The 13,371-nt window shown below is 49.5% G+C and overlaps 1 protein-coding gene across 1 annotated transcript in view; it reads right to left on the bottom strand.

Annotated features, from left to right (window-relative positions):
* Positions 1 to 1,932: 1,932 nt before the first annotated feature.
* Positions 1,933 to 13,371, bottom strand: part of WDR97 (WD repeat domain 97) — a 474,462-nt gene continuing 463,023 nt past the window's right edge. Inside the window, exon 26 of the mRNA XM_086966430.1 lies at positions 1,933 to 2,330. Within this exon, the coding sequence (XP_086822556.1) occupies positions 2,044 to 2,330 (287 nt within the window). The 3' untranslated portion in view covers positions 1,933 to 2,043. The remainder of the gene's footprint in view (positions 2,331 to 13,371) is intronic.

The raw sequence follows: 13,371 nt of genomic DNA, 5'->3' as shown, positions 1-13,371 counted from the left end.
CTCGCTCTCTATGTGACTTTGCTCTGCCATACCTCATTAAACCCAACGATTGGAAAATACCTAATGCCATCCCTCTCTTGAAAAAGCCTTTGCTCAATCCCACTGTTTTGTGTAGAATTATCGCCCCATCTCTTCCCTACCTTCGCTAAGATCTCAGAAAGCTGCATTAATCTACAGCTCTAAATATGTTGCGGCTTATGCTCTCTTATACACCTCCCTGCCTGAGTTCCAACCGAATTTTAGCATTTTGCATAAATTGCAGTAGGCAATGACATCAAACTAGTCTCAGATGCTGGCAGATCAGCTGCTCCTATCTGCAGCTTTCAATAAGGTCTTCCAAGACACTCTTGCTGGACAGACTCAACACATTTGCCATCAAGTTCTTTCCTCAGGGACATTCTCAAGCTGTGTCGTTGGATCAATAAAGTTCTGCATTTTCAATATTTGCGCGGCCCCGTTTGCTATGCTCATCTCTTCCTTTGGCCTTCGCTTTTATGCGTATGAAGATGACCCCCAGTTGATTCTTTATCCTATTGGAATACATGATCTCCTGCAAAACCAGTTCAAACAATGTCTTTGCTCTGTGGTGAGTTGGATGACTTCAAACTCTCTAAGACTCAGGATCGTGTATTAGACGAGCCTTCTGTGTTGTCCTCCAGTTGGTTGGCCTGACTTCCTTGGTACTCCCACTCTCTCTTCCAGACTTCCGACCCTTAGGGTACCTTTGATGATAAACTATACTTTGAGGCTCACATCAACAAGCTTACCTCTACTTGTTTTTGTAGGCTTACAATTAGGAAAATCATTTCTCTCCTCGCTGCACCCTCCAGGTTTACCATGATTTTTTTGTACCCAGTGTTGTGACTTCCAATCGTGGCGCTGAGATCCCCAATCAGTATGGTGATGTCACTCTCAAGGCATTTCTCCAGGTTGGACTGGATTATTTTGTAAAACTGTTCTTTTTCCTCTTCTTTGCTGTCATTTGTAGGTGCAGAGCACTGGATAACATTCATGTTGATCCTCTTTTCCTTTGTGCGGAAGGTCGTTGTGATGATTCTGGGACTGTGGATGTCTCATCCAATCAGTGCTTTGTTGGCTGCTGGTGTCAGCATCAGTGCTACTCCCGGAGTATGTGAGGCGTACTCTTCCTTGTGCTCAGAATACAGCACCATTCCTCCTGGAGCCAGTCTTTTCTGTCCGAACTATGTCCATTTGGTCTCGCTGATGCCAAGAATGACACAGTTGTTTTTTTCTTCCCTGCTACCTCTTGGGCTGTCTTATAAATGTTTCTCACAGTCCATGTCGCGATTGTGATGGTCTTGGTCGAAAGCAGGTGCATCGACTTTGTGGCTTCCAGGGATCTCTTTCTTTTACCACAAGGGGTCATAGCTCTCCATGCAGGGGATTCCTCTCTCCCCAAGGCCGGAATGTCTTTTGGTCGACGTTTCTGTAGCTAGGATTGTTTTACATGGTGGGGTAGCTAGCCCCAAACATAACCCTCCTCCTTTTGCAGCTGGGCTAGGAACTGGCCATCTTGGAGTTTCTTTCTGCTCTGAATTGCATTAAAACTGTGTATATCTGGGCCCCAGTGCTTTCTCTTTCAAAGTAACACATTTCTCTTATTAGTATTGTGTTAGTGTGTTTCTAATCCAGATAAACATTGTTCTACTATCTCGGTGGACTTGTGCAAACTCTTCTAATTACAGTCAATGATAAGAACCAATAAGATTGAGAACTAAATTACAGGTAGGAAACCTTTGTGTAGTAAAGACTCAAAAAACCATTTGAGGTAGAGCTCCTGGGAAAAACAATCAATTAAATGCAGCGTTTAGCCTCAGCTACAGCGCTTCCCACCATCCTGTTGCTCCAACAATAATGTCAGTGATTGCTCTGCAACCGTCATTCTCATGCAGGAATCACACAACACTTGCATTTTTTTTTTATAAGAAATTAGATTTATTGATATGACTTTGCTACATTTCTGACCGAGCCAACCCTCAAGCTGGGTGGCGGCGGTTTCTTGAGCGCTCGTCTGATGGCCTGCTATGTGTGTGGTGGAGCAGGGCAAGCGTCACTGCTACTGTACTGCTGTCTGAGTCTAGCAGCGGGCCCCAGGTGGCCACCAGAGACGTAACCAGGTAAGATGGAGTGCTCCAGGAAGAAGTACCGATGGGTCATCTGGTTCAGGGAAGCAATCAGGCCAGGGGCAAAGTCCAGGTCTAGGACTGATGGGAAGGGGTTCAAATTAATTTTCTTCAATGGAAGGTTGATGTAGCGACCAAATCCAGATAGGATGTTCTGCTGCTGGGGTATTGGCGGGAGGTAGAAATCTGCGAAGGGGACAGTAAGAGAATTATAATGAGATACATGTAGTATGGGGAGGGATGTTACACTAGACAAAAGAAGACAGTAGATCTTTGTGTCCAACCCACAATGGTCATTGAGATAACGTCTCTAGAGCACTTGCAACTTTGTGTTTATTCCTCTACCGCTTGAACTATCAATATACAAAGGCACTATCGCTTATAACCCCGCTGTGGACCATCGCATCCAGGCTCTACTTCAGACCACTGCTTCCATAAGCTACCCTTGACTGACAAGGCTGTCACTTCCAACCCCTACTGTAAACCTCCCTAGACCATTGCTTCGAAACCTATTAAGGACTTCTTGAACCATCGCTTCCAACCCCTGTTCTGGTCCTCTCAGTTCCAAGCCCATGCAGGGGACCAAAGAGCATGCACTTTCAAACACCTGCTGTGAAAATCCGCCGCATCCGACCTCTGCTGATGGCCACCACTTTGAGTTACTATTGTGGACCACTGCTATAGACCCAATGGGCTATCACTTCCAACGCCTGCTGCACCATCCCCTCCTCCCCCCGGATCACCGCTTTAAACCCCTGCTGTGGGAACTGTAGACCATATCTTCCAAATCCTGCTGTGAATCCCATCTGTATTAGCTTAAAGGCTCCTGCTCTGGATTCCCTGGCCCTCCTCTGTCTCAACCGGGTGATCATCAAGCCCCTTCTGTGGACCTACTTGGTCACTGCTTCTATTCTCTGATGGGGGCCTCCTGCATCATCACTTCCAAGCCCCTGCTCCAGTCCTCCCTGGTCCTTAGATTATTATCTCCATAGCACTGGAACCCTAACATTGCTAACACTGTGAAGATCTTGTTCTCCAAACCCTGCTGTAGCTCAGGAGCTCTTGCTGTAATAATGAACTAGCCTGCAGATGGCCCATTGTGTTCCTCTATTGGAACATCATTCCCTCTACTGTGGTACAGAACCCCTTGCGGCAGAAATATTTTAGGATAGCATGGGTCATCTTGTTCATTCCTGTCCTTTAGCACATGAACCATGAATGTACTAATGTACTATGAACTCTTGATCCATCATGTTTGATACTCTGCTGTGGTTCTACTGTTCTAGGACCGGCTAGATCATTGAGTTGATTTCTCTGCCAGGGTACAGAAACCCTGGCAATAATACCGTTCTAGGATTGCATCGATCTTTGTGTTCATTCCTCTGATGCTGCACATGAATCCTTGCTGTTGTTTGCTGTGGCGACTCATGTCACCACAACAACAACACTATACCGTTTGGAGATTTAGATCAGCCACCTACAGCCATTATATGTTCTTCCCGTTCTGGTTCAGTAAACAGCATCTAGTGGATGTTTTGATGTTCTTTTTCCCATGTGGTGGTGAATGGCCAAGGAAATAGTCCACCTGCATGCTCCCATGCTTTATCACACTGACCCCCTCCTTGTCTGCTCTCTGCACCTCGCACGGCTTCTCTCCACTGCGGCTTGTCGTCTCTCATAGCCTCTCTACATATAACTGATCTATTGGTGCTGCCACAGTTCTGTCTGTAAGCGTCTAGTTTACATTAGAGGAACAACCCTTTGACATCCTTACCTACCACAACCTCACATGACAGCACAACAGCATTGTGTTCTCACACCAATATGCTCTTTGTTGGAGCTGTCCTCACTGCGCTCACTTCACACAATGGACATCTCCTGCAGCATACAGCCTCTCACTTCACAATGAGGGGATAGCCGTACTTTTCTTGGTGCTGCAGCTGTTTCTGCAAAGTAGTGTCTAGTTTCCATTATTAAAACTTTTTTTGATGTGCCTAGCATCAACATCCTCATGTGACAGATTGAGACTGGCGTGCAGAATGTGTCCATGAGCTACCTTTGCTCAACTGCCTGGCTTTAAGATGGCCGACAGTCCTCCAGCTTTATATACAGAGCTGCCCACGTGCAGCGATTAACCACTAGTGCCAGATGGCCGGTATCTGCAGCTGGAAGCCTGTCTACATGGAGACAATGCAGCGGTTGCAGCTGCCACACAATAGACTCTTTTAAACGTTTGCAGGAACAGCAGCCCCATTTCCTAATAAGCACTGAGCAGCAAGGTTTTGTGTCCAGACAACCCATTGACTCACTTCTGATGAAGAGAAGAGTCCAGAATGGGAATAAATGCCCCAGTGAAAATGAGGTGCATAAGATAAGCCAACAACACCCACCAAATGCACAAGGGGCATGACTCAGCAGGCCTTTCAGCTGATCACTTTCCCACTTGTCACGCTGCCCTTCATTAAATTCTATCAGTCCTGATTACGATGTCTGTCGGACGAGTGTCCGACCAACACTGTAGTGGAAGGGAACCGCCCGACTATTTGTCGACGGTTCCACCTGTAGCATTAGGATGCGACCGCCCTATGGGCAGTCTGAAACATCCATTATCCTATTGCAGCTAGTGTGGCAGCATCAAAAGGGCCACACCACAAGATGCAACAGAGAAATTATTTTTTTCAAACAAACCTGCACCGTGTGGCAGGCACCGCATGTTGACTGCCACGCGGTGCAGGGATGTTATGGTGCCCAAAGCAAACGCAATGAGATAATGGACGGAGCACTGTAACTTTTCAGACACTCACCCCCAGTCACAGATCTGGGTTGAATCCATCATCGTTCTTTAGCTCACTTCGCCACCCCAGGTCAGAGGCAGCCATATGCAAATCAGTCTTGACTCTGTGCCACATGGGAACAGTCCAGCACGAACTGCCAAGCCAGGTCTTCCCTTGACCGGAAACAAGCATCCTGGAAACAGTTTCGAGCTAACACCCCTCATAAGGCAGGCTAGCTTGAATCCAGTGGCAAAGTGAGCAAGGGACCCACGTCTGGGCATGCCCTGCCAACCTAGGGTGAACAAAGCAATACAAGGAGATGATGGATAGAGTGCTGAAACTTTTCAGACACTCACCTCCAGTCACAGATCTGGGTTGAATCCATCATCGTTCTTTAGCTCACTTCGCCACCCCAGTTCAGACCCATCAATATGTATATATATCTATCCATATATATGGCCCTACCGCACACATTGCCCCATCATTATTCAAAAGATCTCCTGCCTCATCCCTTGAGCCATGTGCTGTGATTGGAAATCCCTGAAGTTTGTTATTGAGGCACTACATGTGAGTGTAATGAAAAAACTGCCAACATGCACTGCCTTTCAGTCCCCGCTCGAGCATCCTGCACTATTGTATCCGTGAGCCCTTCAGTGCGTTTATTAAAACATTTTTTAAGAGTAAATACACCAAACAGGCCCATCAAGGAACAATATCTATGCAAGTGGTCCTGGGTTTGGGCACGTAGGGCAGGAACCAGTTTGAGAAAGTACTAGTCAAGAAACATTTCTATCAGGCACTGGCAGAGGGGCCCTTCCCCTAGAACAGCGGCCTGCTCCCTCTACGCTTTAGATTCTATTTATTGCTTGATAATAACTGTGATTTTGTCATTCAAAGTTATTTTATTTCAACACCTCAATGGACAGTTTCTGTCATTTGGTATCACCTGGATCACACCTGCCTGCAGCTGCCACAATTAACAAGAGAGTGTGAGGAGTAGTTATTTTAAGCGCTTCTATCGACCAAAACAAGCCGCAGAAATGCCAATTGGCCTGGCTATAAAGAGGCAATGCACGCAAGTACAGAGCGCATTAAAGACAAACCTATTTGATTTGCTAATGCTTGTTTGCCATTGGAGTAAACAAACTGAAGGACCGCATTCGTGACAACAAGCCAAACCGGTTACAGGATGTGCTTGCGGCGAGAAGAAAGGTAAGTGTTTATTATCTTATCATCCAAAAGGCTCTGTTCACTGAGTATCTGTGTCAGTAGCGACCAGGATGCAAAACCTTTGTAAAGAAGCCCAGGCAGTACCGGATAGCAGACTGCATGCTCCCCCAAGAAGACAGCTGCCATGAAAATGGACTGCATTGGAGACGTGAAAAAATGCAGCCTCTGGCTCAAAAGTGGAATTCAAGCACTGATGTACTTAAAAAAGCAATGTAAATTAATATTATTTATTTCGTTTATTTATTTAGCTGTTTGTGTAGTGCCTGCATGTCCCCTTGCTGCTCCTTCGCAGCATTGAGTCAGTAAAAGTATTGGTTGGTTGTGTTTTTTGTTTAAATGTGCATTTCTCCTTTACCTACAGGTAGGTAGGTGCAGCTTAGCTACTCTGTTGCAATACACCGTCAGTTACCAGTCTCAGCCGGTTTGTGTCGCTCTTGCACCTTGCAACGTGGTGCAAGAGCGACACAAACCTTGCATGTGATTTATAAAGTCACGCAGGGCCACTTTGCATGGCCCTGAGAGGCTGCATAAAACCGGAGTAAAGCAGCGCTGCGCAGATCCCTGCGTTGCCTTACTCAGCCCTGGGAGGCGTTCCATGGGCGCTGCGTGAGTGTGCCCTTACAACTCTCAGGATTTTTGACTCATTCACAGATGTACCAGAACTCCTCGTTCCTCCTTCTTTTCACGTGTGCTGAATTGTAAAGCGCACAGAGAAAGAGGATTATGACTCTCAGGTTTTTTGTTGTGCAGGAAGGTGTTCCTTCCGGCACAAAAAACCACCATGCATGCTACGGAGGCTCCCTTGCACCTTGGGACAGGGGTGCCTGTGTTGGTGCTAGGCTGCCAAAAGGGCACCAGCGCTGGGAAAAGGCAAGAGAGCGCTGTATTGCCTTGATATAGCACACTCCTGCGCTTTCCCTGTCACGGGCAGCGAGTTGGCTTCTTGCGCTGCACTGCCTGACAAGTTCCTAAATAGGCCCCTTGGAATCTCATTTTCAGTTGTGAGATCTGCTCAGCTCAGGTCACTGAGAGTAGCATCAGCTAGAAGCCCCGGAGAACTCCACACAATTCCCATACTGAGGCCACAGAAGGTCTGACTCTGGGCAGCTGACTGAGGCCGTTACAAATGTTCACGTCCATGTAAAGAGCACGCCCCTCATGTATGGAGATCTGGCTCAGGGCAGTGCAGCCAGTCAGCTTAGCCAAAGTGAAAGGGCGGGAAGGCACACAGTGTTTATGCAATCCTGTACTTTCCCACGGTGCTAGCGCCGTTTTAGCAGCCTTAGGCCAACGCGGGCATCCTTGCACCAAGGACAGAAGGATTCTTTTTGTGCAGGAAGGGGCACCGACAATCCTAAGAAGGGTTTTCCTCTTTCTTTGCAGAATGCACCGCACATGGAAAGAGGAAAAAACGTTGGGAAATAAAGTTATTTCTCCTCATCACGCCTCACCTCGGGAGGAGTGGGTTCGGGCACTTCCCCGGGGTCACACGCTCTTGTAAATCTGGGGAAGTGTCTCAATCCATGGGTGTTGCGTGGGAACGCCCTCTGCAACGACTCCTAAGCGCAGAGTAAGGCAACGCAGCGGTTCGCCCTGCCTTGCCTCACTCCATATCTCTGAAGCCATTCAGAGCCGCATCTAACGGCTCTGCGTAGCCTCGGATATGATTGTGTCATTTGCCCTGCCGGATGCGGCGACGCAAGGGGCGCGTAAACTTGCCCCCAAGTCTCTCACCCCTGCCGGTTTCCGAAACTCATTTACGTGGTTCTTGCGAACCAGGGTTGTATGAGTAACTCCACCAGCTGTAGGGATGCCTCCTTCGGCTGCCTTCAGGCTGCAGGGCACAGAGTCACACTCATGCGTTCCCCTGTGCAGGGGGCTGCTGTCTGCACATCCGGGACAGCCCTGGTGACGTCACGAACCTCTCTGCATCCTGGTCTCTGAGAAGTGAAGCCGGTTTTGCCGCGGTGTGCCCTGACAGCTGATAAGCTTCGTAATATTTACTATCTCCCTCGGTCGTGCCAGCGACTCGGGTGTGCAGAGAGATGTTTCTTTTTGCAGTGAAATTGTGAACGAACTATAGCAGCAACACTTGCACGGGGTTCTCTCTGGCATATTTCAGAGGCACTGATTTAATTTTTATCAACTGTATCTCAGCCCGGCGGCCTCTGACTTAGAGCACTAGCTATGGGCATTCTCAGACAAACCCAGGGCCTCTACTGCACATTATTATACCTCGGAAACCGAAGACTGCAGTTTCAGCTCAATCTTGAAGTGTTGTGTCTACGTTTCAAAATTACAAAGTCAAACTAAAAAATATGGAAAACGCAGCCAATGCCCTTCTCCTCAACATGAGGTTGCCACGGCACGACGAGCACGGAGTCTGGTCTGTAGATAGCTTTATGTCGGCACGTTCCTTTATCCGCCTGGATTAAAAAGCACACTGTTACCCACTCACACCTGTGCCGCAGCATGTAGCATTGACTTGCAAATAACGGGGGCTTGCCATGACCCAGTATTCAGATACATGGCTATGGGGGCACAAAAGCCTGTGTATGACAGAGACCAACCGCGTACGTAGCCAAACGCTGGTATTTCCAAATGCACTTTTATGAATAAAGAATTTGAATTGAATTTAAAAACATTTATATAACGCGCTTCTACCACGCAGTTTCTTGGCGCTTTTGGATTGCGAGGAGACTACAGGAGCAGAGGGAGATTAGACATTGTAGGCTCGGGAAAAGAGCAGGGTTTTAAGACCTTTCCGGAACTCGGTGTAGGAGGGTGTCGTGCGGAGCTCCGCCGGAAGGGAGTTCCAGAACACCGGAGCAAGAACTGCAAATTTTGTTCCGCCTGCCTTTTTCTTTCTAAATCGGTGGGTGGTTAAAAGAGCCTGATGGGTGGAACGGAGCTCTCTGCCCGGTATGTAAGGCTTAATAGCGGAGCAAATAAACTCCGGGGCGGTGCCCATTATGGCCTGGAAGGTGGTGCAGCCAAGCTTGAACAAGGCTCGCTCTTTCACCGGCAGCCAGTGTAGTGCCTGCAGTAGAGGAGTGGCACGGTGGAATTTGGGCAGGCCGTAGATCAGGCGGGCTGCCTGGTTCTGCACTAGCTGCAAACGGTGAATGGCGTAGGCCGGAGCGCCGTTGTAAATGATGTTACCATAATCAAGGCGCGAGAGCACCATAGCCAACATTATGATCTTTAGGGCAGGTTGGGAGAAGAAGCGAGAGATCTTCCTAATGGTTCTGAGGGAAAAGAAGCAGGAGGAAACAACCGAGTTGACCTGTGAGTGAACGGAGAGTGAAGGATTGAGGAAGATACCCAGGGTTTTGACCTTGGGGACAGGGAGCGGGGGAACACCAAGTGAGAGTGGCCAGTGGGAAGGGGACCAGGGACTGCAACCACCTCAGGTCAAGACTAGCTCCGTCTTGTCCGGATTGAGTTTGAGGTGGTTGCAGTTCATCCAATCCTGGATGAACAACATGACAGATTGGACGTTCTGGGAAAAAGAAGGGGAGTGCGAGAGGTTGAAAATTAGCTGGAGGTCGTCGGCGTAATTGAACACCGTGACCTCAAGCTGCTGTAACATAAAAATGAGGGGGTAGATGTATAAATTAAACAAAAGAGGGGAAAGTGAAGAACCTTGGGGGACCCCACATACAACCTTACGAGAGGCAGCAGTGAAACCAGCTAGGTGGACCGCCTGGGCCCTATCACTCAGGAAGGACTCAAGCCAGGCGAGGGCCAGGCCCCCTATGCCCGCCGCCCTGACACGGGTGAGAAGGATGGAGTGGTCCACCGTGTCAAAAACGGCGGACAGATCTAAAAGAATGAGGGCCTGCGGGAGGTTGGTGTCAATGCCCTTGCGTAGGCTGTCCATCACTGAGATCACCACCTTCTCCGTAGAATGGAGGGGGCGGAAGCCCGCCTGCCGGGGGGAGAGGCAGTGATTGGTTTCCACATATGTGCTCAGGGCGCTGGTTACGTGGGTTTCTAATACCTTACCCAGGTAGGGCAGGAGGGAGATGGGACGGTAGTTGGAAGGGGATGAAGGGTCAGCACCGGGCTTTTTTAAGATGGGGATAACAGCCGCAAATGTATGGGCAGTGGGGACCACTCCGTTGCTGAGTGAATCATTCAGAAGTGTGAGGGGAGGGGTTGGGCAGGCTAGGAAGATTTCTTTCAGGATGTGAGCAGGGGCAAAGTCTAGGGGGAACCTGACTTCACCTTTTGAAGCAGAGGGAGGAGCGTGGCTTTGGTCAGGAGGGGGATGGAGGTGAGTTTAGAAGTGACAGCAGGTGGGGAGGGGTTGATGATTGTGGGGGAAGGGAGGGGGATGTTGGCCTTTATCTTTGCGACCTTATCAACAAAAAAATCGTTGAGCGAGTCGCAAAGCGATTGGGAGGGGGGGATCAAAGCCGTGGCTCTGTTAGAGGAGGCAAGCTCGTACACTGTGGCAAAGATTTCCTTAGTTTGTGACTCTGCTGCCAATATTCTGTTGGAGTAGAACATGGTCTTAGCATCGAGGATACCTTGCTTGTATACCTTAAGTACGGAGAGGTAAGTGGTTTTTTTGGCGGGACAGTATTCTCTTCTCCATGCGCGCTCTGTTCTGCGTGCGGCCAGTTTCTTCTCCTTGAGGTCAGGGGTGAACCAGCGGTTAGCAGCATGAGCTCGCTTAACCGCAATCCGCCTCAAGGGAGCAAAGTCATCGCCTGCTTGGGTCAACCAGTTGTTGATGGTAGTCAGTTGGACCGGGGCGGCGAGACCGGAAAGGTTTGGGCTGGAATTGGCAAGAGATGAGCAGAGGGATAGCATGTCAGCTTTACCCCATTTTCTGACCCAGGTGTTCTTGGGGAGAGAAGGTTTGGCGGCTGGAGCTAAGGCAAGGGAGAAGGAAATTAAAAAGTGGTCAGACCAGGAACAGGGGGAAATAGTAGGAAGAGTAGCGGGGATATTCAGGGTCCAGACCTGGTCAAGCAAGTGGCCATGTACATGGGTAGGGCTGTGGACATGGGGGGTAAAATTAAGACTAATCATAAGGTCGGTGAATTCTTTAGAGAGGGGGCTTTCGGCAGGATCATTGGGCCAGAAGTTTAAATCGCCGAGGAGTAGCACTGACGAGTTGTTTACTACCAGTGTAGCAAGAATGTCCTGAAGGCTGGAGACAAAGGTGGGAGTGGGTTGAGGGGGACGGTAGATAAGAACAGCGGTTAGGGGAGCCGAGTGAGAAGTGGCGCGAATTATCAAGCAGTCAACTTCAGAAATGGGGGGAGAGGGGAGAATCTGAAAATGGAAATCAGTATGAGCTATCAGGGCCACTCCACCGCCTCTTCTGCCCTCCGATCGGTCCGCTCGGGTGATGGAGTATGAGGGAGGTAGTGCTGCTAAAACGTTGGGCAGGGAGTCGGCTTTAAGCCAGGTCTCTGTTAGAAACAAGAGATCCGGTTTATGGGTGTCAATGTAATCGAATAGCTCGTACTGATGACTGACTGCTGATCTGGTGTTGAGAAGCACGGCCGTGGTGTTGAAAGTCGGAGTATGAAGGACAGGTGGAAGGGAGAAAGTGGGGGGACCAGTGCAGGGCAGGGGGACAGGCCTGATATGACAGCAGGAGGAATGGGCGGTGGAATAGAAAGGAGACCTAGGTGTTTCAGTAGATCGGAAATAGGCGAACTAATGGTGCCAGGAGTCCAGTGCGAAAGAAGACCGGGGGAGGAGTAAGTCAGCAGTGGAATATTAGGAGGTGCCCCTTGCCCCGGCCTGCCGCGGACGGGCGCAGACGGGCTGGACTCTGGCGTGACTCCGGCGCTCCCGCTGCGCTGACACATGGGGGACGTTTAAATGGAGACGCGGCGTGGGGGGAGTGGCGTGGGTGGGGTTGGGCGATCCAGCCCAAGCCAAGATGGCGGCCACGGCCGCTGCGAGCCCGCGATGGAGTTAGCTGCCAGCCGGCCCCGCACAGCCCCTGGGAAGCAAGGTAGGTAGTTAACCCTTTCGATGCTGATGACGAGCTCAGCTCGTCATCACCCACGGGTGTTGTGTGCTGATGACGAGCTGAGCTCGTCATGGAAACAGCAAAATGGTAATTCCCAGCACAGGAGGGGGAAAACGCCTAGCAGCCAAGGTGTTAATAGACCTGTGAATTTTCAGTACACGTTAGAAAATGCACATTACAAAAGTCGCAATCAGAATAAAAAGAAATAAAATGGAAGCGTGCCTCCGCTCTCAGTCAGCGTGGCAACGCGCTAATATTAAAATACTAACGTAGCCCTCAGCTCCTGCAAGCAAGCCCACTGCCACCGGGCTGCTCGCAATCGCTGGGGTAACGTAGGAAGCGCTCCTAAATGGAGACGCGGCATGGGGGGAGTGGCGTGGGTGGGGTTGGGCGATCCAGCCCAAGTCAAGATGGCGGCCACGGCCGCTGCAAGCCCGCGATGGAGTTAGCTGCCAGCCGGCCCCGCACAGCCCCTGGGAAGCAAGGTAGGTAGTTAATAGACCTGTGAATTTTCAGTACACGTTAGAAAATGCACATTACAAAAGTCGCAATCAAAATAAAAAGAAATAAAATGAAAGCGTGCCTCCGCTCTCAGTCAGCGTGGCAACGCGCTAATATTAAAATACTAACGTAGTCCTCAGCTCCTGCAAGCAAGCTCACTGCCACCGGGCTGCTCGCAATCGCTGGGGTAACGTAGGAAGCGCTCCTAAATGGAGACGCGGCGTGGGGGGAGTGGCGTGGGTGGGGTTGGGCGATCCAGCCCAAGCCAAGATGGCAGCCACGGCCGCTGCGAGCCCGCGATGGAATTAGCTGCCAGCCGGCCCCGCACAGCCCCTGGGAAGCAAGGTAGGTAGTTAATAGACCTGTGAATTTTCAGTACACGTTAGAAAATGCACATTACAAAAGTCTCAATCAGAATAAAAAGAAATAAAATGGAAGCGTGCCTCCGCTCTCAGTCAGCGTGGCAACGCGCTAATATTAAAATACTAACGTAGCCCTCAGCTCCTGCAAGCAAGCCCACTGCCACCGGGCTGCTCGCAATCGGATAAACATAGCACAGCCGCTTAACGATGAGAATGCAAACAATTCCATTTAACTGTGGTAAAATCGATTACCAATACATAATTTATAATCAATAATCAATAAGAATAACTCAGAGAAATAAGAGGCAAAATCCGGGATATTGAGGTTAACTCAAAAGGGTTTTATTCCTGTAAAAGGA

Source organism: Lissotriton vulgaris, chromosome 4_1 (assembly GCF_964263255.1).
Source record: "Lissotriton vulgaris chromosome 4_1, aLisVul1.2, whole genome shotgun sequence".
NCBI lineage: Eukaryota > Metazoa > Chordata > Amphibia > Caudata > Salamandridae > Lissotriton > Lissotriton vulgaris.
The sequence above is the reverse complement of the archived record's forward strand: the minus strand, read 5'-3'. Positions and strand labels throughout refer to the sequence as shown.